At 52.4% G+C, this 26932-nt stretch overlaps 11 protein-coding genes across 11 annotated transcripts; 6 read left to right on the forward strand and 5 right to left on the reverse strand.

Moving 5' to 3' along the window:
- Positions 1-362: 362 nt before the first annotated feature.
- Positions 363-1661, reverse strand: PG986_002552 (uncharacterized protein; the record flags this gene model as incomplete). The annotated part of the gene is made up of 1 exon (XM_066838774.1): positions 363-1661. The coding sequence occupies one exon, from the start codon at positions 1659-1661 to the stop codon at positions 363-365; it is 1299 nt and encodes a 432-aa protein (XP_066703838.1).
- Positions 1662-3137: 1476 nt separating this feature from the next.
- PG986_002553 (uncharacterized protein) lies at positions 3138-6010 on the forward strand (the record flags this gene model as incomplete). Its single annotated transcript, XM_066838775.1, has 6 exons — positions 3138-3555; positions 3758-4096; positions 4153-4893; positions 4941-5139; positions 5191-5426; positions 5484-6010. 6 exons carry the CDS (start codon positions 3138-3140, stop codon positions 6008-6010), a joined length of 2460 nt encoding a protein of 819 aa, XP_066703839.1.
- A 188-nt stretch (positions 6011-6198) lies between these two features.
- On the reverse strand, positions 6199-9295 carry PG986_002554 (acetyl-CoA synthetase-like protein; the record flags this gene model as incomplete). The annotated part of the gene is made up of 5 exons (XM_066838776.1): positions 6199-6675; positions 6733-7486; positions 7540-8479; positions 8552-9104; positions 9158-9295. The coding sequence occupies 5 exons, from the start codon at positions 9293-9295 to the stop codon at positions 6199-6201; spliced, it is 2862 nt and encodes a 953-aa protein (XP_066703840.1).
- A 1170-nt stretch (positions 9296-10465) lies between these two features.
- PG986_002555 (kinase-like protein) lies at positions 10466-12036 on the forward strand (the record flags this gene model as incomplete). Its single annotated transcript, XM_066838777.1, has 2 exons — positions 10466-10947; positions 10986-12036. The coding sequence occupies 2 exons, from the start codon at positions 10466-10468 to the stop codon at positions 12034-12036; spliced, it is 1533 nt and encodes a 510-aa protein (XP_066703841.1).
- Positions 12037-13127: 1091 nt separating this feature from the next.
- PG986_002556 (uncharacterized protein) lies at positions 13128-13642 on the forward strand (the record flags this gene model as incomplete). Its single annotated transcript, XM_066838778.1, has 2 exons — positions 13128-13487; positions 13604-13642. 2 exons carry the CDS (start codon positions 13128-13130, stop codon positions 13640-13642), a joined length of 399 nt encoding a protein of 132 aa, XP_066703842.1.
- Positions 13643-14652: 1010 nt separating this feature from the next.
- Positions 14653-16512, reverse strand: PG986_002557 (uncharacterized protein; the record flags this gene model as incomplete). The annotated part of the gene is made up of 1 exon (XM_066838779.1): positions 14653-16512. One exon carries the CDS (start codon positions 16510-16512, stop codon positions 14653-14655), a length of 1860 nt encoding a protein of 619 aa, XP_066703843.1.
- Positions 16513-17386: 874 nt separating this feature from the next.
- Positions 17387-17737, reverse strand: PG986_002558 (uncharacterized protein; the record flags this gene model as incomplete). The annotated part of the gene is made up of 1 exon (XM_066838780.1): positions 17387-17737. One exon carries the CDS (start codon positions 17735-17737, stop codon positions 17387-17389), a length of 351 nt encoding a protein of 116 aa, XP_066703844.1.
- Positions 17738-18713: 976 nt separating this feature from the next.
- On the forward strand, positions 18714-19787 carry PG986_002559 (chloramphenicol resistance protein; the record flags this gene model as incomplete). Its single annotated transcript, XM_066838781.1, has 1 exon — positions 18714-19787. One exon carries the CDS (start codon positions 18714-18716, stop codon positions 19785-19787), a length of 1074 nt encoding a protein of 357 aa, XP_066703845.1.
- Positions 19788-20643: 856 nt separating this feature from the next.
- On the reverse strand, positions 20644-21532 carry PG986_002560 (uncharacterized protein; the record flags this gene model as incomplete). The annotated part of the gene is made up of 2 exons (XM_066838782.1): positions 20644-20774; positions 20830-21532. The coding sequence occupies 2 exons, from the start codon at positions 21530-21532 to the stop codon at positions 20644-20646; spliced, it is 834 nt and encodes a 277-aa protein (XP_066703846.1).
- Positions 21533-24530: 2998 nt separating this feature from the next.
- On the forward strand, positions 24531-25430 carry PG986_002561 (uncharacterized protein; the record flags this gene model as incomplete). The annotated part of the gene is made up of 1 exon (XM_066838783.1): positions 24531-25430. One exon carries the CDS (start codon positions 24531-24533, stop codon positions 25428-25430), a length of 900 nt encoding a protein of 299 aa, XP_066703847.1.
- Positions 25431-25539: 109 nt separating this feature from the next.
- Positions 25540-26516, forward strand: PG986_002562 (uncharacterized protein; the record flags this gene model as incomplete). The annotated part of the gene is made up of 2 exons (XM_066838784.1): positions 25540-25551; positions 25881-26516. The coding sequence occupies 2 exons, from the start codon at positions 25540-25542 to the stop codon at positions 26514-26516; spliced, it is 648 nt and encodes a 215-aa protein (XP_066703848.1).
- Between the last annotated feature and the right edge of the window lie 416 nt (positions 26517-26932).

Raw genomic sequence — 26932 nt, forward strand, 5'->3', positions numbered from 1 at the left:
GTCGTGTTTTGTGATCTGGATTAGTCGATCATGGGACCTGGGTGGAAATAGGATAACTACATGTATGTGACTGGTTGTTACTGGGACAGCTGGTGTTACGTAGTAGTAACCGCGATGTTTCCAAACCAGTTAAGTTGCTTAATATCGGAATACACGAAAAGCATATCGGATTGTCCATGATACTCCTAGAGCTACCTTTTCGTGTAAAGTATCACGCCACCCGAATGGGCCGGCAAGCGGAATCATCCTCTACAACGCGCCGCAGCATTACCATCGTTTCCAAATTGAGACCACTTGTTTAACAACGCGACAGAACGAAAATCAGCGGACGCATCTGATATGAGAAACCGAATAACAGTTCTTTAATCATCGCTCCCTTCTCCATCATCCCATAGGGATCCGAGCTGTTCGCCTTCGCCACCAGCGTCCCCCTCGGCATCATAGGCGATCTTTTCCAGAGATCCCCGCTGAGCCGCTACGGCTAGGACGTCTGCGTGGCCGTCGGAAGTGAAACATACCTTGACAACCTTTTCCTCGCCTCCTGTGCCTTCGCTTGCCTGCGGCTGCGTATGATGCTGTGGCTGTCCCAGGTTGATCACTTCGCGAAGGACCTTGTGAAGGCTCTCTGTGTGACTGGTGTTGCTTCGGTCCTCTAATATTTGCACTGACTCGATGACACACAACAGGTATGGCGGCACCAAGGCCCGGAGCCTGCGTAGTATGTCCAACGGCACATCGAGGTCGACCGCCGACCCCAACAGCTTTTCGAAGTCCCGAGTGAGGACCTCAACTATGGTGCTGGGATCATCTTGAATGAGTAGCAGCTGGACAATTAGGGATTTCACCATGTCCAGCAGAATCTCCGGGGGCGAAAGGTACCTCCCGTACATGTCCCGCTCTTGCTGAAGGGAGCCGAAGTATGATATGAAAGGGATCTTGTTATGGTTGGCCAATCCCACAAGACACGCAGCAGTGAGGGTGTTCTGACTCGGGTGTGAGGCATCGTGTGGCCCTTGCATCCATATTCTGTTCGAGTCCAGGCTCGAAGTCCAAGTCTCGAGGCGCCGTTTAACTTGGATCTCCACGGCAACCTTCAACGCCCTAGAAGTAAGGCCAACGAGCTCCTGGATGTTGCTGTTATATCGGGCGGCTATAGGCTCGAGAAGACTCAATGCGTCGTTTGTGCTGCAGCTGCTCTCGTCTGGCGGCTTCTCAGTGTATGCCACTTTGTTGTCCGATTCTGCCTTGACAGGTTCCAGGTTCGTACTGGCCATTCCCGACCCGACCTGTTCGTTGAATGGACATTGGGAAGATGTGCCCAATAGCCCTATGGACGTGTTATGTAAGGCGTGCTGGATCCGGCTCTCGAGGCCATTCTGCACGTTATTGTTAAGCCTGCGCATTATCTGCGTAAGCGTCTGATCCACGTCGGATTGCCACCGTCTAGTATCCCTTTGGAATGTCATATCTGACTGCATGTGGACACCATGTGCATAGCGTTCCATCCTGTGCTCTATAGCCTTCATCCGACTGCGCTTCTCGGTGAAGAGATTGTGGAAAGCCTGTTCATCAAAGCTCTTGATGAAGCGCTTCCAAGGGGATTTAGACCACTGTGTGAAAATCTCCGTGAAGAATTCAAACACGACTGTATACAGTTCCATGATGTAGCGCTGCATCATGCTCTTGTGGGGGAAAAGGCTAATTAAGTCATTCCAGTAGGCCATATCCTGACTGAGCTCATCTAGACTGTCGGCGACCCCGGTAGCCAGCTTCTGGTGGTTTGTACAGGCCTATAATAATTATATTAGGTGGCTTTCATAAATAAGAATCCTGTTGTAGAGGCTTAGTGACGCGATGGCAGAAAGCGACCCTGTGAGGAGTGTCACATATTTGTCATTGGTAGGGACTATTGAGACCAGTTTGCTGTGAGACTGAAATGTTTGACAAAGGCTGGTGAAGACTGTCTTTGCCCGGCCAATCTTTCTGCCATCTCGGTTTTCTTTCCATGTATCTGAAGCTTTTGTGACAGACTGATGCAGAACTTTCAAGCTTGGTTTTTCGTGGGACAAGTTGGCCTGTTGGTCAGGGGGAGGCTCGTGCAGAACTTGGTCCAGGCATCGTATAGTTTAGAACTTTGCTTGAGCAATACTGTCTCTTCGTCTGGAATGAGACTATATATCACCAATATTAACCTAGGACACAATTCAAGCAACCAAGGAAAGAGTTAAACAGATGAAAAATATATTTAAGGAAGCCATACTCAATAACAAGTTGTCGCCCTTCAGATAGTAAGAAGTTCCAGCTGTCTCCTAGGGTAGCGATGCTCCTTTCCTACTGTCTGTCAATTGCGATCGCCGTTGACAGTCCACGGCCAAGGATATCGCCTGGGTGATCCTGTTGGAGCTCATCACTAAATGACTGAATAAGCTGTTGATCCGTATGCGGCATTATGATGATTATTCGGCCAAATAAAAGTAATGGTGTCGCGACAGATAGCCCCAAGGCGCTGGTTTTAATCGCCAACCTTGTCTCATGAAAGGGGGAGAGAACAGAGACGAAAGCCTGAGACTAGGAGGAACAGGGTCCCCGAAAAGCATCCCACGTTCCCCGTTATCGATGGCCTGCTATTGGTGCCAAATGTTGGTGCTGAGGGCGCCCGGGATGCCCATGGGGTATATGTGCTGAACAGGGCTGGGAATGAGCCTCTAATCGCGAAGGTCGCAAGAATCAGATGGGCGGTCGATGTGACTCACTCCAAGTCAAGAGATTCTACGTGTTGATTAAAAATGTCCGTAGCCTGCCTTCACTTCTTTCGAATGATGAACGATGAAATTCGACAAGGCGGGGCAGTTTCTTTTGAGGAGGGAATGAAATTTACCTGAATACTTCCACAGAGCCATGTGGCGGAGTGCATGCATATCGGTGCTGACAGGCCAATGACAACACCGGCGCTACATAATCTGAAAGGCAGTGCAAATGGTTCGCAATCTCCTCCAAGATAAGGTCGGGGTCCCTGCCAGTCCTTCCCTTCTTTCTCGTCAGGCTGTGATACACCAACATCAATCCAAAACTGGGTTATCTGACCTCGAAACCTCACTTGGTGATGTGACCACCGCAGTGGCAGTGCCTTCATAGCCATGGTTTCACCCAGGAACTCCCTCTTTGACTTCAGTCTGTCCATTCCCAGAGACTCCCGCCCTACTATCCACAAGCTCTACAAGAAGCAAAGACTTGACGTGGAGGACAGGGATCAAGTCAGAAACGAAGAAAACGCCCAAGCCGACAGGCAAGACAACATCCAAGCCGGAAACGAAGGTGGCGACCGAGCTGAAAGCGAAGACGAAGACGCAGACGACGACGAAGATGAAGACGAAGGTGAAAACAAACCGCCTGTGATTTGGTCTCTCGGTGTTTACGACGCGGCAAACACGCGCCACAGCGGCAGAGAGAGGCCATATGCTATCTACGAAAGCGACAAGCCAATTGAGATTACCCCTGGATCCAAGCCAAAAACAAGCTCCTACAACGGCAACTGTTGCCCCCTCCCCAATCAACGTTCCTCCTCGGCCGAAATGGACAGGCTGCGTCTTCGAGGTGTCTTGCGAGGCAGTCGTTAATCTTTCATCGACCACCACGGGCCATAAAAAACACAAGAAAAAGCCAGAAGCAATCGAGGCTCTGGACCTCGAGACTATGTCCCAGAGGTGTATAATTGTCAGGTCACCCTTCTTAAGCCGGACATTGCGAGAAGTGACAGGGTACTACCCTGAGTTCTTCTACCATACGCGAACAACTGCGTGGAGCGACGTGATGGCAGTGCAACCTTTGGACAACACTTCATCATTGAAATTTTACGAGCCGTGGGGATTTCTTCTGCATCGCTTTTTGGAGTTGAAAGCCCACAATGACGTTCCCAAGATGCAAAGCTCGCAAGATGACAAGGATGTTGACGGCTCGACGAAGCCATCGAGCGGCTTGAGCAAGAGCATTTACGTCATCTTGTTGAGTTCCTGGAGTCCTATTATCACAGTCGTGTCGTTCCATGCAAAGAAGCTCTGGAAAAGCAGAACCCTCGGCTGCCTTTCGATATGCTGTGGTATGTACTCGCACCTGGTAGTGATGTGTACTTTCAGCAGAACGAGGTGATATCAGTCTGTGTAGTCATCTCTATTCAAAGCACTTTAGCCCGTAGTCTTCGCGACGTGAACACGCTGCAGAAGTCTGAGGGCTGGAATCTGGATATGTGGTATCTGGACAGTGATGGGCAACACATTAGCAGGACCAAGATCCGATATTTCATACCTGCTTATACAGGAACCAAGGCGCTTACTAGCCTCGGTGTCTGCCCAGCTACTGTCTGGGATACACATGACAAGGGCGAAAGGCGTAAGAAGATCCTGGAGCGTAGCAAGATAGTTTTCGAATCCATACAAAAGGGGCACCTGCTTGCTCATTACAATGGCCCGATCATTGGCAGCAACAAACATGTAGGTTCCCTCAACAACCAGTATTGCATCAAGAAAACGAACGCAAGTACCCAGTACTCCGGAACAATCGTTCTAGATCAGAAACGCGGCATGTCTAACATGCACGCATCACCACCAGACTTTCTACTAATTATCGACCACTCCACGCAGTTCGAGAAGTATGACTTCATGAAAGTCAACACGACTGGCATGGAGGACGACGACGCAGCCTCCGTGGCTAGCGCCCAAGATTCTGACGACGAAGAAGCAAAGAGCACCGATGCCGTGTTTTCTGCGCCCCTGGCCACTAAACGAGCCGCAGCGAAAATACCTTATGTTTCGTCGCTCACATCGACTCTTAGTGAGCACCAGCTACTTCTACTTTGCCCAAGGACACGAGCTTTTGCACTCAAGACAAAGCAATGGTGTAAGTATATTATGAATGATTCCGTCTTTCTATTGATACTAATCTAGTATACCTTGCAGTGGAAATTGACCCTAACAGTATCCAACAACTTACAAGATCTGCCCAGAGCATTGAGAATCTAGTTCTAGGTGAATCTGAACTGAAAACCATTAAGGGTCTGGCAAGAAGGCAGAATAGCAAACGTGCAACATGGGCGGCGGGCTTTGTAGAAGGCAAGGGTACAGGGCAGATCATCCTGCTACATGGGTAACTACAAAGGCTCTTGACACATAATGATGATGCTAATGGTGTTACTAGGCCGCCTGGAGTAGGCAAAACTTACACTGTGGAAGCCGTGGCGCAATACCTCCACCGCCCTTTGGTAGCCTTGACCATTGCAGACATCGGGACCGTCGAAACGAGAGTCGAACGCGAACTGATTACATGCTTTACAATGGCAGAGGCTTGGCATGCAGTTCTACTTGTGGACGAAGCGGACATCTTCCTCGAGCGAAGACAGAACCGTGACTTGGCAAGAAATGGCTTGGTTTCGGGTAAGTGATTACATGACTTATGATGAAACAGCCAAAGCTAACATGGATATCAACCAGCTTTTCTTCGACGCATGGAGTACTTCAGCGGCCTTCTCTTCCTCACGACCAACCGTGTCGGCCAGATTGACGATGCCTTCATCTCTCGCGTACACGTCGCCATCGGGTACAACGCTTTGTCTCCTGACGATAGGTACAAGATCTGGCAGGGCTTCTTCCGTAAACCGGCCAAGGAGCGAGCCGGCAAGATCCAAATCTCGCAGGGCGCCAAGAAATGGGTGCTCGACAAAGCCAAGTCGGGCGGAGCGCAGCTCAACGGCCGAGACATCCGCAACGCGCTTCAGACGGCCATTACACTCGCCGAAGCGGAGCACGAGGAAGACCCGGACTTCGACGATGAGAAGATGCCTATTGTCGTGGACCAGTCGCACTTTCAGCGAGTACTGGACATCACCAACAAGTTCCAATGCTACGTTGAAAGTATCAAGAGAGAGGACGAGAAGAAACGGGCTGCAAATCGATTCGATCGGAATGATTACTACAAGAGTGAAGTCAAGAGAGAGGATCGGGAGATGCCGGACTTTTGAAGCGTTCACGAAGGATTTCATTTTCATAGGCTTATGGGTTTTTGATTTATGTTGCATTGGTTTCACCTACTCATTTTGTTTCTTTTCTCCATCTAGCCGATCGTCGTAGTTCCTCTCGTATTTAGTTTTATTGGATCGACGATCTCAGAAGTTAGTATTCAAGTATTACACAATATACCATTGTATCACTATGAACAGTAGATCCCCCGAGCCCTCATTGCCGCCCGGAGTACTTTCTGCATCTCGAACACATGGTCGGCATCCAGCATAGTGTAATGAGCTCCTGGGCTATCATGGAATCGCACATCTCGGTTCTCGGCAAAGTCCTCCCAGGGTCGCAGATGGTCACGGAGCCAGCGCTCTTTATCTCTCCCCACCGCGAGCAGCGGCCGCGCGTAGAAGGCGTCGATATGCCGCACCGTGCCTGACGGGTCGTAATGGTGCGCCAGGCCCTGTAGTCCGGCGGAGATATTGGCCCATCGCTCCAGCTTCGCTGCCGTCATATCCAGCTCCTGGAGCCGCGACGGCGGAACGTCGGCGAGGATCTTGCCGAGGATCTCGTCCTTAGTGAACTTATGATACTCGGCAGATCTCTCGACGGCTTCTGTTTCCGTGATGAAACCTAGGAAGTAGGCCAGGTTCAAGAACAGCTCACACCAATCCAGCTATGCGCAACCGTTAGCCATCGTTAAGGGAACTGTATCGTATCGGGGATTACTGACCTGTACCAACCGCCACTTGATATGCGGCGGGCCGTTGAGGCTGCCCATGAAGCCAACTCGGTGACCGGCAGCCTCGAGCTTCTTGGCCGTCTCGAAAGCGATCATCGAGCCGAAGGAGTATCCTATCAGCACGTATGGGCCCTCGGGCTGATGCTTCAAGATCGATTCCATATAGGCACTCGTCATGTGATCAATAGATGAGAACATCTCCTCCCCAGGGTTAAAGCCCGGCGCTCTCAGAGCATAGACTCGTCTATCCGAGAAGTAAGTGCTGATCTTGAGGAACACCAAGATCTCGCCCAGTCCCGGGTGCACGAACCAAATAGGGGGTGAGCTGGATTTCACCGACTGCAGAACGACAACTGGGTTGTACTCGGATGTGGTCTGTTGGGATCTTGCGAGTGCTGCGGCCATGTCCCTAATGCTAGGGTTCATCAGAAGCGTCCCGATCGGGATGTCTCGGTCCCAGCCGAGCTGCTGCTGAATGCGGCCCTTGTATCGCAGCAGGCGGATGCTGTCCACGCCCATATCGATGAGGCTGGCATCCACACCCACTTCCTCTATTGGAATGTCGAACTCGGCGGAAAAGGCAAGAGCCAAAGCCCTTTCCATATCCGTCTCAGGGGCCACTCTTAAAGATGAACGGTAAATCGATAGCCGCTTCGCGGCTGCATCAGAATAGCCCCTGAACTTTCCCTGCTCGTAGGCAGCTTTCAATGCAGATCTTGACAACTTGCCCAGAGAAGATTTCGAACTTGAAGGGTGTTAGCAGGCCAACCGTTCAATGTGGGTTAAGAAGAAACTTACAGCTGCGCAGGGGGAAGCGGGACAACATCAAGCGGCTTCTTCGGGCAATAAAGCAATGTCGCCTTGGAGATCTCCGATATGGTCCTGGAAAACTCCTCGTCCGTGATGTCTTCGCTGGCCTTGAAAGTAACCACAACCTCCTCACTGTCGGCCCCCTTAGGCCAAGTGGAGAAAGCCGAAGTATAGGAGGTAACGAGACCAGGTCCAGCTCTGTCGTCGATGGCCGCTTCCAGCTCATGCGAGAAGTACTTGACGCCGTTGATGATCAAGGAATCCTTGGTCCGGCCGCTCAGCATCAAGTTGCCCGCTCCGTCGACGTAGCCGGTATCGCCCGTCTTGAACCAGCCGTCGCTGGTAAGACTCGCCTCTGTGTTGATCGGGTCGTTGAAGTAGCCCTGGAATGCAGCCGGTCCTCGGAGCTCGAGGTTGCCAGACACGCCACATGCCGCGGGCTTGCTGTCGTCGCCCATGATGCGTATCTGTATGCTGGGCGTAGGCTGCCCAAGCGAGCAAAAGTCACTGCCGGCCTCGTTCTCCAGGGCAGGGAAGTTCAGGTGGTAGATGGACCCGGCACAGGTCTCCGTCATACCGAACGCAGGGCGCAGAACATCCGACTGCGCTCCCATCTCTCTCATCAGTCGGTTGAACGCCTCGCCCGTCCCCACCGCGTTGGCCTCGCCGCCGGAGACAATGTGTCTCAGGGTGGACAAATCGTACTTTGCCCGGCCGTCCCCAGAAGAAACTGCAGCAGCTACTACCTTGCGCACGGCGGCTAGGAAGAAGTTAGGAGCAAACGATACAGTGGCGCCGTGCTTGCTCATCTTGTCTAGCCAGAGCAGGGGCTCGTTGATCGCGAGTTTGGGTTCGAGGTGTACCTGGTTTGCGCACACGGCCATGGCGTGTAAGTGTACCTCGGTGACGCAGGCAACATGGTCAAAACCTGTCAAATGACAAGGAGTTAGCATACGGACATGTGTTACATGTTTCTGGTCAGCTGTCCAGCTTGACTCACCAATCCAGTTGAGAAACACATCGTCGCCCGTGGTCTCCAAGATCCTACGTTTACCTTCCAGAGCTTCCAAGACCTGTGAGTGCCGCAACTCCACAGCCTTGGAGTTGCCAGTGCTTCCAGAAGTAAGCATTAAGAAAGCCAAGTCCGGATCCGTGGCATGTCGTTGTTGTGGACTGTTATTATCTGCGGTGTTCTCCTCGGTTGCCGAATGTCCATTGTTGGCGCCATTTGCGTCCAGTCTCTCCGACAAGGCATTGCTGCATTGTACGAATGCTTCGATAGATATCAAACGAAGTTCGCTGATGGCGTCTAGTTCGGTCTGTAAATGGGTCGATGTGATGACTGTGCGTATGCCCAAAAGACCTTTTAGGTGCTGCAAATGGCGGTCTCTGGATACAGGATCCGAAGCCAGAGGCGTAGAGACTGCTGGGACCGCACCCGCGGCAATGATGGACCAGAACCACAGAACGTAGTCCTGTTGTGGGTCGAGATGCAAGAGCACAATTTCTCCCTTGGTGGCTATGCCAGCCTGCAGCAGCAAGCCAGCGTTTTCCTAGAGCTTGCGTTAGCCTGTGACATTATGTTGGGTGCAATCCTAAAACTGACATTTGCTCTCGTCAGCAACTCTGAGTACGTTATGGTACTAGGGCTATGGGGACTTGACAGGCTGTAGAAAACAATGTGTTTGCAGCTGGTGGCCGCTCGTTCGAGAAGGCTCAGCATAGTATTGGTAGCGGGAGACATGATTGTAGCCGGTATGAGACAAAAAGGTTTCTAGTTGCTCAAAGACGGAGATGGTCTCGTTTGTTTGGAGCCCATCGAAGTGATTATGTACGGGTCGTGTATTCAAAAAGGAATAGGGCTGTAAGCTAGTTTCAGAGTGGAAAGAAAAAGGAAAAGCATTGTCTGGGAAAAGCAGAGAATTGAATGCGATAAACGACGATTAAAACAGGTTCTGTCTTCGTTATCCGTTATTGTTTGCTGATGGTCATTATAAGGTAGCACTGCATTCACTGTCAACGTCTTCTCTTGGACCAATCAGCCAATGGTATGTTTGTCTGCACTTTGAGTGCCGAGAACGACACATAGCAAACGCCCAACAGAAGGAGGCTCAGCGGCCAAACAGGCATCCGAGGGGTGAGACGGTAATTGAAGGCGGGTATGGCAGCACATGTAGTACGCAGGGTCTCTCTCTACAATGGTGGTAATAGCAGTTCGCTGATGTTCTACTAAGCGGAAGATGCATGTCATATCACCGTTACATTGTGGTAACGGTCGACAAGTGCCTAGGGCTGACCGACTCTGTTGTAACGGACCCCGGCAGCCCGGAAGGACTTATCTCAGCATCCGGAAGAACAACCTAGGGGTTGGACCATTCCCCAAAACATCGCCAAGATGGCCGCCCAGACCCGTTTGATGGTCGACATGCCTATTTACGGGATAGTAGCGAGGCATCAGAAGAAGAATGCAGTGTTCTGAGTTTGGGGGCCGCCGGAGGTCATTTATAAGCGCTGCCAACAGGTTGCGTCTGGGGTTGCTGTACTAAATTATGCAACTTCTATCCAAGCACTTATTCAGTGCATGCTCATCATATTTGGATGCCTAGCAATTTTTTTAATGTGCTGGAATCTGGAAGATCGAGTTGTATGCCTCCCTCGCCTAGTGACTCTATTCATCCAGTGCATCATTTTCCCTCCTCCAATCAGGCGTAACGTCCTTGACCCCTTTTGGATATAACCTTAAGTGGTCAAGCAAGGGGTATGCATTTTCAGGGGTATTTCAGGCTATTAGTGGAGACGGCGACAGCGATGAGTCAGCAGGTTTTTCTTTAGCTCTTAATGGCACGATGCGTGTCTCGGATTTTTCCCACTCACCGTCAACCATCTTGACCATCTTTTCTGTCTTAGCCATGCCATGTTTGCAACTCGACGCAGCATATCTCATGTTTCGGTTTCCCATGGACTACTTTCCCACGTCAGCCGTCTTTCCAAAGCCGCTCTGAATGTGAGACAGCGCAGCTTCGGCGTTTCCCGCCGCAGCAGCGTCCTGGGGGGACTACGCTTGAGAAAACCCCAGGAAAACATCATTGGAAACCCTTCTCGCTCACGATACTTCTCGACGATATCGTTCAACGATCCCATCGAGTACGAATTTATTGACGGCGTCGAGCCGTTGGCGCTCTACGAGCCCGGCGGGTACCATCCCGTCGTGGTGGATGACCTGCTGCACAGACGCTATCGAATAGTGGATAAGCTGGGCCACGGTGGGTACTCAACGATCTGGCTCGCCCACGATGAGCAGACAACACGCTACGTCGCGCTCAAGGTGGCCATCTCCGGCCAGATGCTCCCGCGCCGGGAGCCCAGCATCCTGCGCGCCCTCAGCGAATCCGTGCCGTCGACGCTGGAAACTGCTCAGGGGCCTTCGATGCCAGCACGACCATCCCGCAGGTCTTGGAGGTGTTCAATGTCCGAGGGCCCAATGGGATTCACGTGTGCTACACAAAGACTCTGGCTCAGGGAAATCTCAAAGAAGCATCATTTAATCGCCTCTTCCCCATCGAGGTCGCCCGGTTGCTGGCCGCGAGATTGGCCCTAGCCGTATCCCTGATCCACTCGCAGGGATTCGTCCACGGCGGTAAGTTCCTCCTCACCTCCACGTACGAGAACGCAAACAAAAGGCTAATAAATAACCTTAATACAGACATTCACCTTCGCAATGTTCTCGTCAAGCTCCCATCAACGATTGACGAGCTGTCCATCGCCGACTTCCGCAAGACCTTTGGCGAGCCTGAAACAGTGCCCATCCATCGGGCCGATGGGGAGCCACTTCCGCCCAATGCTCCGCCTCAGGCGGTCGTGCCCCTCTACCTCGGCAGAATGGCTGAGGAGTTCACGCTGGATGACGCAAATGGCCTGATTCTCGGCGACTTCGGCGAGGCTTTCGCGCCCGCCACCGAGGAGCGCCTGGGAGGCGACTGCAACACGCCCGTGGCCATGCGCGCGCCCGAGGCCCTCTTCGAGCCCGACACGCCCGTCTCCTTCTCGGCGGACATTTGGAGTCTCGGCACCGCCATCTGGGAGATCCTCGGCATGAACTTCATCTTCAGCGAGACGGAGACCATGGACGAGATCGTGGCCCAGCAGATCGACGTCTTGGGCTACCACGGCCTGCCCCTCGCTTGGCGGGAGCACTGGGAACGGTCCAATACCGAAGAGTTGGTGACGGAAACGGAAGTAGAGGTCCCTCGCCATCCCACGGGTCACCGCAACGCCTGGCCGCCCCTGGAACAGGCATTCGAGGAGTTCGTGCAGAAGCACAGACGGGAGCAAGAGGCGATGGGCGTCTTTGGGGAGGAGGAGACCAAGGCGATCCTTGATCTGATGCGCGGCATGCTCAGGTTCAAGCCTGAAGAGCGCATAACTATACAGGAGGTGCTTCAGTCCGAGTGGATGACCAAATGGGCATTGCCCCGAGTTGGGTAATTAGAATGATAGAACTGGCGTTCCGGTACAGATTTCTCGTTTCCTATTGTAGAAGAATTGATAGACGTTAGATGATAATGACAAAAATACAAGATCATGTGCCATGTATTGAGGGAGCTGCTATGAGTGCGCTCCTGATCTTCGACATGTTTTCGTAAGTACCTGCTGGATGCACTCTCGACCTGTCCATGCTTTCGGTCGCAAAAAGGGGCAAAAACATACAACACCGAGGATTCCCAGGTCGTCACCGACCCTAGTACTAATTCGGCTCTCTGCTGCTTATATATGGGAGAGCGGACGGGATCCCTAGTATTCAGCAGGATATGGTCGTATGTGAAAGGATCGTGCTCTCTGATGGATTATGTTGTAGCTAGGAACAACGGTTTAGAGGACTTCCCTATCTGAACCGGCGCTGAATATTCCAAAGATCTGTATAACCCTGCTAGAATTCCTCGGTTCCGAGAGGCTTGTTTTCGCGGGACGTTTCTTGCTATGAATAGCAAGCATGGAGGAAGGATGACATGATATGTGTTTCAGTATTTCAAGGCGAGAGCGACATAGCGCCTGATTGTGGAGCTCGTTGGAACGGTTTTGGGAGGTCCGGATGCCGTACAGGTGTCGAGGCATCATTTGATGTCACTGTGAACAGTAAGCATATCCATACAGCACGGCAGTTGTAGTGCCTAGCAGTAGGAAGAATCTGAGCTATCTCGGTCCCGACTCTTTTCTCTCTCTTTCTTTTTATACTATTTTCAGCTTGATGCTCTCTCGGTCCCGGTATAGTCACACAGGCAGGAACGAGTCCCTTTTACATTGGCTGAGGCCGCGCGACACACGTAAGTTGACCTTGACCCCCTATAGCTAGATACGCGGGGCCGAATATTAGAATATTACTATGGCTGAAGATGAGAGCCATCGATGGTCTCGAGACTGTAGATACCTACGTAGGTGATAGAAGTATAAGTGCCTCGCCAAAATCTCTCAACTTTTCTTACATCAACCACCACCTGCTCACCATCAATTATACACATACAAACAAAGCAACTCAAACCCAGTATCCCCATCCATCCATACAACCTCTCCCCACCACCATGAAATCCTCCGCCCTCCTCAGCACCCTCCTCACCGCCCTCGGCCTCCTCCCCGCCGCGACGCAGGCGACCTGGTGCCAGTTCTACTACGACTCGGCGTGCAAGAACAACGCCAACGGCGGCACCAGCTTCAACTGCGGCAACAACAACGTCTTCGGCAGCGGCGGCGGCTTCGTCAAGTGCCACGACGTCGGCAACGCCTGCCTGATCTCCCGGTGCCCGGACCAGGGCTGTGGAGCGGGCACGCAGGCCACGACCATCGCCAGGGGGCACACGCAGTGCGTCGGCACGGGGGGCGGGGGGGCCTTGGTACAAACTTCGCGTGGTTTGATTGACCGAAGCAGGGGGCGCGGCGGCGGCGTAAGTGGTCCCAATGAAGTAGAACTGACCTTTGTGATATATCTAACCCAGTTTACAGGAGATACAAGAACTTATATCAAAGATGTTGTTGTGTTCTGGTATAGTTACCTAGCTAGTGTTACATTTTGAAGTTCGATATGTACGGAGGACAGTGAACTCTAGGGGAGAGGGGGTTCGACTTTGGCCCAATTTTGGTTGAAGAATGCACATTCGCTTCCCTGCAATACTGGCGTATCTTACCTTGATAGTCTGCAGTGGCTTCTTCATTATACACTTGCCAATCTAAAATGTTTCCCTGTGAGCCTTTCGATCCCACGCCAATATAAGAACAATCTCTGCCGCGCGAAGTTCACTTTATCGTATGATACACCGCTGCCAGGATCAGCAGCACTAAAGCCGAGCAATTGGTCCCCCAAGTATAATTGCCCTGGATCCCGAGGTCTTGAGTATGAATGGATCGGAGCTCACTCGACTAGTCCAATGGGATAATCACCAAACGGCTGCCAAGTAAGTGATCGTATAAACGTGTACTGATTCACGTTGTTTTTCCACAAGAGCCGACCCTTCCAACGGAATAAGCAGTCGACCGATAAAGGTAGGATTATATGTCTACTACCCAACAATATACAGCCATGCCTAGTGCTCGTTAGTCTACACTACTCGTTCTGGGAGAGCAGAAGGGAGAGAAGCTGGCCCTCAAGATCGGCGTCGTCGAGTGATCCTCCGCTAACCATGTCACCGGAGCCGATGTCGTGGCCATGATCCTACGTCCCGAACCCCGAATCGCCACCTCCGACGCTTGTATCACCTGTGGGGTCCTACCGACTACTAGGTCAGGGTAGACCCACACACTAGTCAGTAGATTAGGCTCACCTATTAAGCTCGTCTGACGAGCTCAATCTATGCTTCTCTCATTTACTTCGTCTTAACCGTCCGAACGTGCACGAGTTCCGAATCTCTCGGTTGAAAGATGTCCGTATTCCTTAAGGGTTGAAACCTGCCACAGTAAATACTTAATCCTTTTGAGATCTTCGACTACTGTTAGCAACCTAATATAAGAAGAGAAAGGAAATAGTTAAATTTGTTCCTCCTATATTCGCCTTAAACTGAATTTTATTCCGGCCTAACTTCCAGTTCATTCCTGCCGAGTTACTAGGAGTATCTATTAAAGCTTAAACAGGTTAGGTTTCCTCTGTGTCCATCGCTTAATCTCAGCCATCAAGGGGCCAGCCATTAGGACGAATGTCACGTCCATATGGGCCCGGAACGTCTCTAGCTCGGTATTCGAAGGGCCACCGGGACCACCACCGGAGACAACTTGGCCGATGAAGGTACCGTAAATGTCCAGTACAGCAGACCCGGAGTCGTCGGCGGCCGAGAAGCAAGTGCGCCTCGTTCCGGTCCTAGTATCGACATTTCTGGCCTGGTCTGAAAAGGGTACAACAAGCAGAAGCTGCTCCCATGTGCAGGATGAGCCAACCTTCTTCTCCCCTGAAAACCGTTTTGTACGAACACAGGCCTCGATACTATTCGTCACGCCAAAGGTCAAGTGCGTCGACGCTCCGCGTTTCAACACGCGAACACAGGGAATTCCACACTTCCCTTGCTCTGGATCGTCTTCCTGGATGCTTGCAAAGTTCCCATTCATCCGAAGGAAGCCATTCTGAGAGCCAACCTCCTGGTCGACAGCCCGCTGTTGCTCCAACGTCAACTCAGGGCCCCCCTCCACTTGGGCCGTGAGCCAAGACCTCCCTGTCCGACCCAAGTACACCTTGTTGCTGGGTTTTGTGAAATTATTCTTGTCGAGCTTCACGAGTGCCCAGTCGTTCAAGAACCCTCGGGCCTCGGGCTCGGTGATGACTCCCTTTGTGCCGATGACCCGGTACTCTGGCGCAGCATAAACCTTGCCGACCACTCGTTTCTTGATACCTGTATCTTCTCTGACCTCGTTCTTCTCAGGTACCTTATCGTCGTACACAGTTTTCAATGCGGCGAGAATTGCCGAACCATACTTGTAGACTTCTGCCATGGTACGTTCCGACTGGTGCGGCTCATCAGGTTGGGGTCCAGATCTCGACTCTAGCCATTCATCATATCTCCCGACTTTCTCTATGGCTTCCATAACAGCAGACGAGTGTGCGTACTTCTTTACAGACCCGTCCACAAAGTGCAGGATCTTGTTGAAGTTGTAGGGGCATGTTTGTGAGACCTCGGGTCCTGGTTTACCCGGCTTGATGAACTTGGGGCTCATTGTCTCTGGTAGAAGGACGTGGGAGCAGGTCGGTACAAAAAGGTCATCTGAGCCTTCGAGATTGAAGAATGGCCCAGCAGTTCTGTAATCGTCCGACAACTTGCTCTTAGTCTTTGACACTTCCCATCCAAGGGTCGAAAGAAGGGGCAAAGTCTCTTGGCTCATGCTAAGTGCATTTTCCTCGTCCACATCGGTGGCCATCCAGTATCTGTTATCTTGCACAACAGACTCCAGCGTAGGGACGCTCTGGTGCTCTGACAAGCCGGAGCTTGCTCCGTGGTTGTGCAGAGTGTTTTCCCGAACCTCGACATGGATCGGAACATTGTGTTGGTTGAGCAAGTCCTTGATCTTTCTGGTCACTCGCGCCATTTGCTCGAAGGTCGTACAATATTCTACGTTCAGAAGAAGTACGGCCGGGTGTTTCGTGTTCAAGTTGTCTTCGTCGAGTCTAGTGCCAGCGCCATGGCCTATGCGTATGCACGTAAACCATGTCCAGGGGGACTCTGTGGACTCTAATAGGGACACAATCTTGGGGAAAAGGGGCCGGACAGCAAAGACAATGGGGCGGTCTTGCGAAGGGTTGACCCCCAGCGCAACGTAGCGCTTAGCGATTGGATATAACTGATTAGACCAGCCGGCCTCTGTCGGGGGGCCCTGCCAAGGACGAGAGTCGGTCCGTACAATTAGTTTCCCTCCAGTCAGTCCAGCGAAGTAGTACCGGCATTCCTCATTAGTCGGTTTTCTGAGTCCATCGATTGTTGCGGAGGAAGACATGGCAGGCGGTGGCTACGAAGGGGCTGATAAGTTAATACCTTGTTATAATGGGTGTCCTGTTCGACCAAAAACAGCCAAAGCTAAATATCGTTCTTGTCAAGAATATCGGAATATTTTTCGTATATCAACTGGAATTCGGTTATATTGGGGTGTTATTATGCTTTATGTGTACCTAAAATACAGAGCAAATAAACCTTGGGTTACCTGAAGGTTGCTGACTAACCTGGGAAGCCCCTTTTCTGCTTCCACCAGACCCACCATCGCTCCGCTACAGAAATACATTGTGGCTCCAGCGCCCGGCGCACACGGCTTAAAAATTGGCATTACACGTGGGCGGCAACCGCTGGATACATGCGTACATCGAACGCTCCAAGAAGGAAGCTTTTATTCACAACTCAGCCAGCGCGTCCCCGACCGGACAAAAGGACTACATGGCCAAGTCTGGGGCACACAAATAAATGGGATCATAAACAACCCTGGAATAACAATTTCATATACTGGAATACGATGGAACAATCATCTGGGTAGGGCAGAATAAACGCTGGACTTGGGCAGAGTAAGTAAGTACTGAAGTAGAATGGCCTACTCCGGGTCAACGTCTTGGATCTACTAGAGTTCGTCACCGATTCTTACAGCCGGTCATGAAACACACATATGATTCCTAATCATGCATAAGTCTCTATTATTGCAAATTGAGAAGCCAACTATCACAAAACATCAGTCTTCAATAGCCTCATTAGCAGCATCTCAACTCGAGCGAACCCCTTGCACACCAAACCCTTTCCCAGTTCCTTGTTGCTGCCTCCCAAAACCCCATGTCGAAAGACTGCCGGCCCCTGGGACCCGTCATCTTGATTGGCATCTCCGAATCCCTCTAAGTAGCGCCCTCATTTTCCCATTCCGCCAACATATAATAAGGCCCGGGGCCGCCCGTGCTGGTGCAAGTGTAATTCGCCGGGACTCCCGTCATGCTCAACGGATCCATCTGACACCACTGGTCGTCGCACCGGGAAGCGAGGCAGTCCAGGTTGTCGTTGTTCATCCCGGGGTGGCACGAGACGTAGCTGCCGGCGCTCGAGAAGAGGTTCATGTTGTTGCAGTCGAAGTCGACGCTGTTGGCGTGCTTGGTGCACTTGCTGTCGAAGTAGAAGGTGCACCAGGTTGCCTGGGCGGCGGGGAGCAGGACCGCGGTCAGGAGCGTGCTGAGGACGGTGGAAGGCTTCATGGTGATGAGATGGATGATGAAATGCCTTGGGCAATTTGCTTGCTTATGTGAAAGTGTTTCTGTGAGAAGATGTGGGATGGTGGCAGATGCTTGGTGGTGGTTGAAGAAGAAGAGTCCAAAATCTCGATGTTCAGTCTGTGGTATTTATGTTTTGATCGCCTCAGCTTCCGCAATGCCTTCATGGGCGGCGGATCGTGATCTGGTCCTCAATCCCATCGTCGATCTAATCCCATCGCGATCTCATCGTCGACCTCATCGTCGATCTCAGTGTCGATAGCCATTGTGCTTAGGCATCTAGATGTGTACCGGCGGCAACCTGACAATGTGCAACAGCTCCGTTGCCTTTATTTGCCTGTACGGCAATAGTAGCTGCAATAAGCGCGAAGCCGTTGTACGACGACAACATCGACGGACGACTGTGCCCACTGTTACCCACGGCGTCGATTCGGGCCTCCCCGGATGTTTGCTACTTGAGGTGTCACCGTGGCATCGAGACGCGTAAAACCATCAGAGATCGCCCTGGATATTCCCACATATCGCAATAACAACCACACAAGCAATGCTACCTCCGTGTAGCAGAAAGTGCCTGACCGTGATGTGCCAGTAGGCCAGTTTCTCTAGAGTGGTGGGATCATAGAGCCCCTTTGTCTTCAGATCTCGAGAAAATGCGTTGCGATACGAGCAGCTCTTACTGTTAGCAATATCCATTGCCGTATTTCTTTTTGGCGAAAAAGGCTCTTTGTAATAGGCCTGAGCACCTACCAGCAAGGTAGAGTCCTAGCATGTCCCCCCTGGAGCTCCCAAACGTGGTATTGGTTACCCATTCGGGGTATTCGATCACGTGATAGTATGTGGCAAGGGATACCACCCTTGTTCCCCTCACTTGGGACGCCCCATTGTTCTCCGCGAAGCGGCGTCCCCGAGGCGAGTGACACGAGGCATTCCACCTATCGCCACCTTCCCTAACACGAGTGTGATGCCAGACAAAGAAGAAGCCTCTCACCAAGCAACGTCTCACGATGAGGCAAATGCAGAAGAACCTCCTTACTCTGTGCTCTCCGCCTCAGAGCGCCGGCTACTTACGTTCACCATCGGCTTCTCCATGCTCTTCTCCCCGCTCAGCGCCAACATCTACTTCCCGGCCCTGGGGGCACTGCAAACGGATCTCCAGGCTAGCGCGCAGAACATCAACCTGACCATCACGGCGTACCTGGTGCTGCAGGCGGTGGCACCGGCACTGCTGGGCGACCTGGCGGACACCGTGGGAAGGCAACCGGTGTTCCTGCTCATGTTTGCGGTTTATGCCGCAGCCAACGTGGGGCTCGCGCGGCAGTCGGACTTCGTGGCCCTGCTGTTGCTGCGCATGCTACAGAGCCTGGGATGCTCTGCCACGGTGGCGGTGTCGTACGGCGTCGTCGCGGATGTAGCGACGGCATCTGAACGGGGAGGCATGCTGGGCTTCGCCATGATCGCGACGAATCTCGGGCCCGCACTAGCGCCCCTTATTGGCGGTGGCCTTATCGCCGGGTTGGGTTGGCGCTCGGTGTTCTGGTTCCTGGCCATCTGCGGGGTGTTGGTGCTGTCCATCACTTTACTGTTTCTCCCGGAGACGGCGCGGCACATCGTTGGTAACGGGCAAGTGCTGCCACGCCAGCGATGGAGGCGCCCTCTGGTTTCTGTTCTCACGGGATGGAGCATCCCAAATGCTGCAGTCGAACCGCAGAGAGTGTATATTCCGCAAGAAGCAACACCCAAGACTAGGTTCCCGAACCCACTTCGGTCGGTGCGCATCCTCCTTGACCCCGAAGCGGCCATGGTGGCGTCAATGAGCGCAGTGTTCTACACCATCTATTACTGCATCCAGAGCTCCATGTCCGCGATATTCAGCGAGCTGTATGGTTATAGGGAGCTCATAGTCGGCGTATGCTATCTGTCCATTGGCTGGGGAGTTGTAGCTGGCGGTGTTTCGAACGGCAAGCTCATGGACTGGAATTTCCGACGCGTAGCACGCTCGGTGGGGAGCCAGCCAAGACCACAAGAAGATCATTGATCTCTCTAGTTTCCCCATAGAAAAGGCAAGACTAAAACTAATGTTTATTTACACTGTTGCCTGTTCGGGTATTTTGGCTGGCTACGGTTGGTCTGTGGCGTATCGAGCTGTGAGTAATCCGAGTGTATGATGAAGCCTACCAGTTTATTCCACAACTAACTTCTGATGCACCTATAAAGCATGTGAGTGTGCTACTGATACTACAGTTCGGTCTTGGGTTCGTTACCACATGCATCGTCCAAACCTTTAACACGCTGCTGGTGGACATCTTCCAAGACCGTCCCAGCGCAGCTGCTGCATCGGGTAGCATCCTGAGATGCGGAGCTGCTGCTGCTGGTATTGCTGCAATGGCGCCTCTATCCGGGAGAGTTGGGTATGGTTGGTTCTTTACCCTACTGACTTTCATATCGGTTCTGTCAGGGATAGGGGGCACGTTGTTGATACTCCTGAAAGGGATGCATTGGAGGGCGAAACGAAAGTGTTGAAACATTATCTGCAGATACGAAGATGGCCCAGATAACCAATAATGTTGAAAACTAAGACCTGCTGATTCTGACTCTTTTGGTGCGTTACCCCTATTTGCCCATGCTCACCCATGCTGGTGTTCGGTGCTGGCTTGAGCACTTTGGTATTCTTCATACCCACCCGGGTATTTCTCAACGAGTTTCAAGAATGCATCTAGTGCGCTTTGCACATCATTAGTGGCCGGCTCAAGACTCTTGGGTGAAAAGGGGGTGTCTCACAGGTTCCTGGTTATGCTGTTTTTGGGCCAGCATATTGAGACCGCCAAATCATTACGGCTAAAAGGAACAATGTTATTCACAAGATTCGAGAACATACATCTGAGGGGAATGGCTTACGCAGCATATAATGCATTTCGATCGTCAAAGTCTTCTACCGGTTCCGTCTTATCTGCAATGCGGAAGTACGCTTCCACATGAGTTCTGTTGGTCTGATAGCGTGCCGCGCGCCAGCACGAGAAGTCAACTAGTCTCGTGTCAGCCGGGGTCAAGGACCTTGCCAAAAGGGGGGTGCTACCCACATTCATTATGGCCGAAAAAGGATCCGCAGTCGTAGATGATAGGAGCCCCGGTCCCATGCTCTACCCCAACGTTCCCGTGCCAAAGGTCGCCATGGAGGAGAGACGGCCTGATCGTCCGACCATGCGTCTCCATCGGCCGCAACAAGCGCGGGATCACCCGAGTAAGGATCTTCTCACTCAGCGCTTGCAACTCGGGGTGGGGCCCATGGACTCGGAGCTCGGCCTCCATAGTGTTTCTCATGGCCCGAGTGAACCATTCCTCCCAGGTATCGCACCACCGGTTGTCGTTGGCTTGGTCGCCCGCAAAGGTGGTCAGGTGGAACCCGAATTTGCCCGTCGGCGACACCGGTGCTTGGTGTCCTGCGGCCACGACTGTGACGAAGTCGGAGACAAGCGGCATTCTGTCGGTCATGTCCCGGAACTCGAGGAGCAGGAACCATCTCCCCGGCTTGCTCGCCAGCTCGCCCCATCCGATCGGATTGGCGACATTGTCTGGAACGACATTGTACCAGGCCTTGGTGGATTCATATTCTGCCTCGGCCATCTCACGGCCACGGTTGTGCAGAAACACTTTCATGAAGTAAGACTGCTCTGTTTCCTCCCCCAGTGACTGCACCGTAATCTTGTAGTTGACTGCCCAGAAGCTGGCGCCACGGGTCGTGACCCAGACGATCTGGCAGTCCTTTGGGAGGACTGGGAACATGTCAGCAAACAGCCCAGTATATATGCTGCTGCGGGTGCTACGAACGAGCAACAACGTGGGGGTCGACTTCTGTTCCCTCGTACTTCTCCTCCCCAGGAATCGTTGCGGGCTCGAAGTCTGAGTCTATCTGCACCATGATTGAAAATCAATACCCTGTTTGATATAATAGCAACATCCAAATTGAGGTTCTAGAGGCCTCAAGCAAGACTCCGAGACCTTGTTGATCATAGGTGTGGTTCATCTACATGCTGGAGCCTTCAGACCGAGATCTCCCCGCGCTACCCAACTAGTCGGGTCAGGAATTCTGTGCTACGCGACCTGGATCACGGGGTCGTAGGGCTTTGTGTGACAACCAACAACGTCGCAGATGTGCAGGGATCCCCGCTATCATTCAAGGCTCCAAGGAGACACAAAGCCAAGACTACCTCGGCGCTTAGTAGCCCCGATTGGTTGCAATATTTTTGTTTTTGTTTTACAGGTTATCTTTATCCAAGCTGACTGGAGGAATGACCCAATGGGGATAAATAAGCGAGAACATCACTTTCATACCATCGAAAAGCTGTAATTCGAAGCAATTTCCCTGGTAGCTGGCGATATGATTGGAAGGGAGTTTCGATCACAGTTGCACATAGGCCAGTATGAAGAGCATACCATCAGAGTAGTATTGGACGGCTGTCTCCCACTGCAGTCTCTTCTAACATTATGATGGAATATGTATCAGGCTGGTGTGGCAGGCCAAGTGTCCTTCAGACGGAAGAGCAAGTTTCACCACTTGCGGATGCGGTGAAGAAAGCTGTTCGTTCAGTAACTAAACCTCCTGCAGTTCTCTGTCGATTTGGTCCATCTCCGTATCTGTTCTAGACACTGTATGCACCTTTCAGTGATTAATTACCACTGAGGTGTAGGGAAAAGGAGTCCTCTTTATCCTCTGAGCCCTGGGTTTCTAGTGGATATTCGAGACGCTCGTATAGCGAACGCTGGTTATCACATACCACCTACGAGAGCGAAGATGACGGCGGTGTAATGTTGAACTCATGGGTGCAAGACGAATAAACGGCGTTGAGCTGGCAGGTTTGGGGATTAGACGTTCCCAGGCCTTTGGGGTTACATGGCTGTTCTCGCTTATTTATCCCCATTGGGTCATTTCTCCAGTCAATTTGGATGAGTATAACCTCAGGTCATCTTTCTCATTTTCGGGTGGGGGTTCGCCTTAGCGGTCAGGTAAAAACCATCTGTCTCATTTCAAAAGAACAGATCGAAATTTCACTCCTTCATCATTCATCTCTGCATCCCCATGTGCACCCAATTCCATCAAACTTTGATATCCATCATCAGCATCTTGATTCATCTTGATAAATCAACGCGATGATTGAACCGAGGATGGACGCGCTGCCGATGAGACCCGATGTTTCTTCGAGCATCATGTCCTATCACGGCGTGTCTCTCTATCATCAAGCGATGCTCTGGGTCATCACCCTTATTGTCGCACTGTCAATCCTCGAACCCGCGCTTCGTCATATCATCTCTGGTATGTTGCTTGGGCTACTATCACTCGCCCGGACCATCTCTGAGATGTTGCTTGGTCTACTTTCACGCGTAGATCAATCCAAGAGTAAGTGAATACATCAGATTGAGCCTTTTGCCATCTGTCCTGACCCCTGACCCCGTCGCTTAGTGAACACGGCATCACCACCACTTCAATCAGCCCAGCCCCATGCGGTTTCTGGAACTTTGCATCAACCCGCTGGGTTTCCACGAGGCCTGCCTCGTTCACCTACGCCCCTTATCTGCAGAGACTTCATCAACACCCCGCAAGACTATTACGTTCCAGGTATTTGCCAACTGCATCCCAAGCATCATGGGAAAGCATGACGTCTGACCTTGCATCACTTTCTCATAGGAGGCTACGTTGTAGCCAATACCGTCAACGGCAAAAACAGACGTGATTTCAAGTTGAAACCAGATGCATACCCTGTACTCCAGGCTCAGACTTGAAGCTCTTGCAGTATGCAATCATCAGCCGCCGTTGAGCAGTAGCTACGCCCTCCAATATTGCAACCGTGGTTCACAGTCATCTTGTGTATGGATGGGATATGACGAAGACCCCGGGGGTCTTGAGTTGGTTTTGCTTTCTTTTCCTTGTGTGTTTGTTGAATCAATAAACTTAAAGGGGTCAACAGGTTTTGGAGTCAGTCATTTCCGTCTCAGTTTGGCACAGTATTTGGGGTCATCATCTTCGAGAGCTTTGCAGATGAGTATGCAGCGCATACTCAGACAAATAGTCATTAGAAAAGAAAAGTGAGTTCGGGTGAAAGCGGCTTCGGTGAGCCTGTGGAATATTGTCAATTTTTTTGTTGTAGAAAAATCCAGGCTGGTGAACGGGCAAGTTGCTGGAGGTCGTGCTGATACCCCAGGGATGTAGGCTTCGCTTCGGAGTCAAGTTCCTTGATCGTATCCTAGGATACGATCAAGGAACTTGACTCCGATCTTGTCGACATACCACTAAACGCACCAGGCCAATCACCTCAGTCCCAGTGTACCAACATCATTGATGGATGGTTCATAAGACAGAACGCACATATAATAGTCTGTTAAAACAAACATTGCCGACTTGAGCATCAAAATATTGTCCAGCAAGAGTTGTTGACTGCTGGGAAGCTGCGCCCAGTGCGGATCTGATGATAGAATATTGCCTGCAAGACGAGCGCCAAGACCGGCCACTCTTCCTTTCCAAGCCGGCCCAGTCTGTCCCGGTTGACTTCATTGGTCAGTATCGCCAAACCTTCGGTTAGCGTTAGGCCTAGACCTTTGAATATAGGGCTGTTGCATATCAGCAGCCAGGCACCCGTATAATGAGACCTCTATTTAAACGTCCAGTCTCAACTATCCGAATTGCAGTACTTGCCTCATCGCCCACTCCAACCCCCTCGTTCCGTTGTATACCCAAAACGCCTCATACAGCGCCAACGAAGAACCCGCTTCTCCAGGGAAAGGCAACATGACATCGCTGTCACGCCTACCCGCAGAGATAGTGGGCATGATCCTGTCTGCCCTCGGCGATCTTAATCTGAAGACGTTGATCGTCGCCCAATCCGTCTGCACCCAGTACCGCGACCTGATCGAGACCGTCGCTTTCCGCACCCGGCACTTGCAACCCACCGAGAGCGGCAAACTAGAGTTCGACGCGTTCCTGCGCGCCGAGTTCAGCTCGATCCTGGACGCTCTCGACTCGAAAGACACGGCAAGACTCTACCACATGTACCGAAACCTCCCCTGGGCCCAGACGGAGTCCTCGCGCGAGCCCTACCTGCGGCCCGGGGCGAGCTGGCGGCGCCTCTGCCTGACCGTGGGCGGCCCGCCCATCACGCGCCTGGGGCGCGTCGAGCTCGACAGCTACTGGATGGGGACCAACGTGGCGTACAGCGAGCTCGACCTGCTGTCGCCCTGGCTCACCATGGGCTGCGTCTACGACATGCTGCTGATGAGCCGCGACCTGGCCCGGGAGGAGGCCAGCACAGAGAACTGGCAGCTGCGCCTCGGCCAGCGCGTGGCCGACTACAACCTCGCCGCGCACGTCTGCCACATCACGGCCGGGCTCGGCTCCGTCCCGCCCAGCGAGGAGGCGCTCGCGGCCATGTACGTGGACGCTCGGGCCGACGGCGACGACGACGACGCCGTCGCGTCGAGGCAGACGGCCGTGTTGCAGGTTCAAATGGTAACCCGGGGCGGTTGGTGCGGCACCGACTATTCCGCACACAGATTCTTCCAAGACTTGTGGTATTCGTGCCCCCAGGGCGACGATTTCTTCGGCTTCCAGCAACGGCCTTGGCACGGGCCGCTTCCCAAAAAGGTGCCCGACTGGTGGGACGAGATGACTGGTAACTTTTCTTTGGACTAGCAATGAAAGCAGAAATGGGGTTTACTTGCTGTTCAGCCTTTCCTTGTAATGAGAAACAAAAGAAAATAAAAGATTTTTTTTTTTAAAAAAAATTCAAAGCGTGTATAAAATGGTGAAAGCAGTACGTGCTGTGATCACGCACCACAGCATGAGACGCTGGCACTCTGTGTTACGAGTCGCATATCCCCTTAGTAGCGACAACGCTGCCCTCACCATGCCATGCCATCTTATACACATTCAGAAACAAAATCAAGTGCCGTAGCATAATGTTCATCCCACCGGGCATGGCGCTTATCCTAACAGACGTAATACCCAGCTAGACAATAAACCTATCGATTATTTGCGAAACGTACCGATTACGCCAAAGGCAGCGTTGTCGCCATCAAGGGGATCTATGATAGCCTTTCTTACCCATGGTGGCGTGACCATGACGCTATCCGTAACATGTAGAATGTACGGGATTCTGCTCCGGTCAAAACCCTCATTTCCACCTCCATCTCAAGTAAACTTCCTACTCTCCTTGAACTCCTCATACCCCCTGACCTTCTCATCCCGCGCATTCCCCATCCGCGCCACGCCGACGCCCTTACTATAAACCAAATCCCCGCCGAGCGCCGCACTGATCGCGAGCCCCGGCAGCATCAGCAAACTCAACCAGACTCCCACGCGCCCCGGCGCCGCGACCGTCGCCTGCTGCGCCGCCCCCAACGCAATCCCCTGCGATTGCCCCCCAGCCCACCGCGTCCACAGCGCGAACCCGCTGACCCCGAGCGCGACCGCGTTCAGCAGCCCGTGCACGGCGCCGAGCTTCACGCTGGCGTCCACGACGTCGCGGTGCGAGCGCGCGTGCGTCAGCTCCTTGTCGCGCCGGTTGAGCCCGCCCGCCGCGTAGAGCTCCCACAGCTCCGCGAGGCCGGACGTCATGGCCGGCAGCGCCGTCAGGACGCCGAGGGCGTGCAACGCGTACCCGAAGCGCGCGACGTCGGTCAGGAGCGACGGGCCGAGCCAGCCGTACCGCAGCGCGGCGCCGTGCAGGAGGTCGCTCGAGTAGGCGGCCGTCAGGAAGGCGACGGGGAAGTGGACTAGGGTCGGGTGCGTGGGGTGGCTGTTTCCATGTTAGTATTAGCTCGGAGACGGAATAAAAACGAATTCATAATGGTTATGAATACCTGTTTCGGAAAGGCCAGTTGAAATTGCCCAGCTCAACGGCGCTGTAGATATCGTGAAGTATGCCCATTGTGGTGGATTTGGTCTTCGCTGGTAGGTAGGTGTATGGAGTTGCGGAGTAAGAATGTGCGTTTTCGAAATCTAAAGCAAAACATTCAATCATTGCTGTTATGATCTCACTAATGCATGTAATTGTCAAAGTCGTGACGTTAGAAACCCCTGCTGCCAATGGCCTCATGACCGCATACCTACGTCACGATGTATCCTAATGGAATTGTAGAGCCCAACGGACACCAAACAGACATTTTGAGAAACTTTTTTTTTGGAAATAAAGG

Source organism: Apiospora aurea (genome assembly GCF_038362705.1).
Source record: "Apiospora aurea strain CBS 24483 chromosome Unknown utg000002l_segment0_segment0, whole genome shotgun sequence".
Taxonomy (NCBI): Eukaryota; Fungi; Ascomycota; class Sordariomycetes; order Amphisphaeriales; family Apiosporaceae; genus Apiospora; species Apiospora aurea.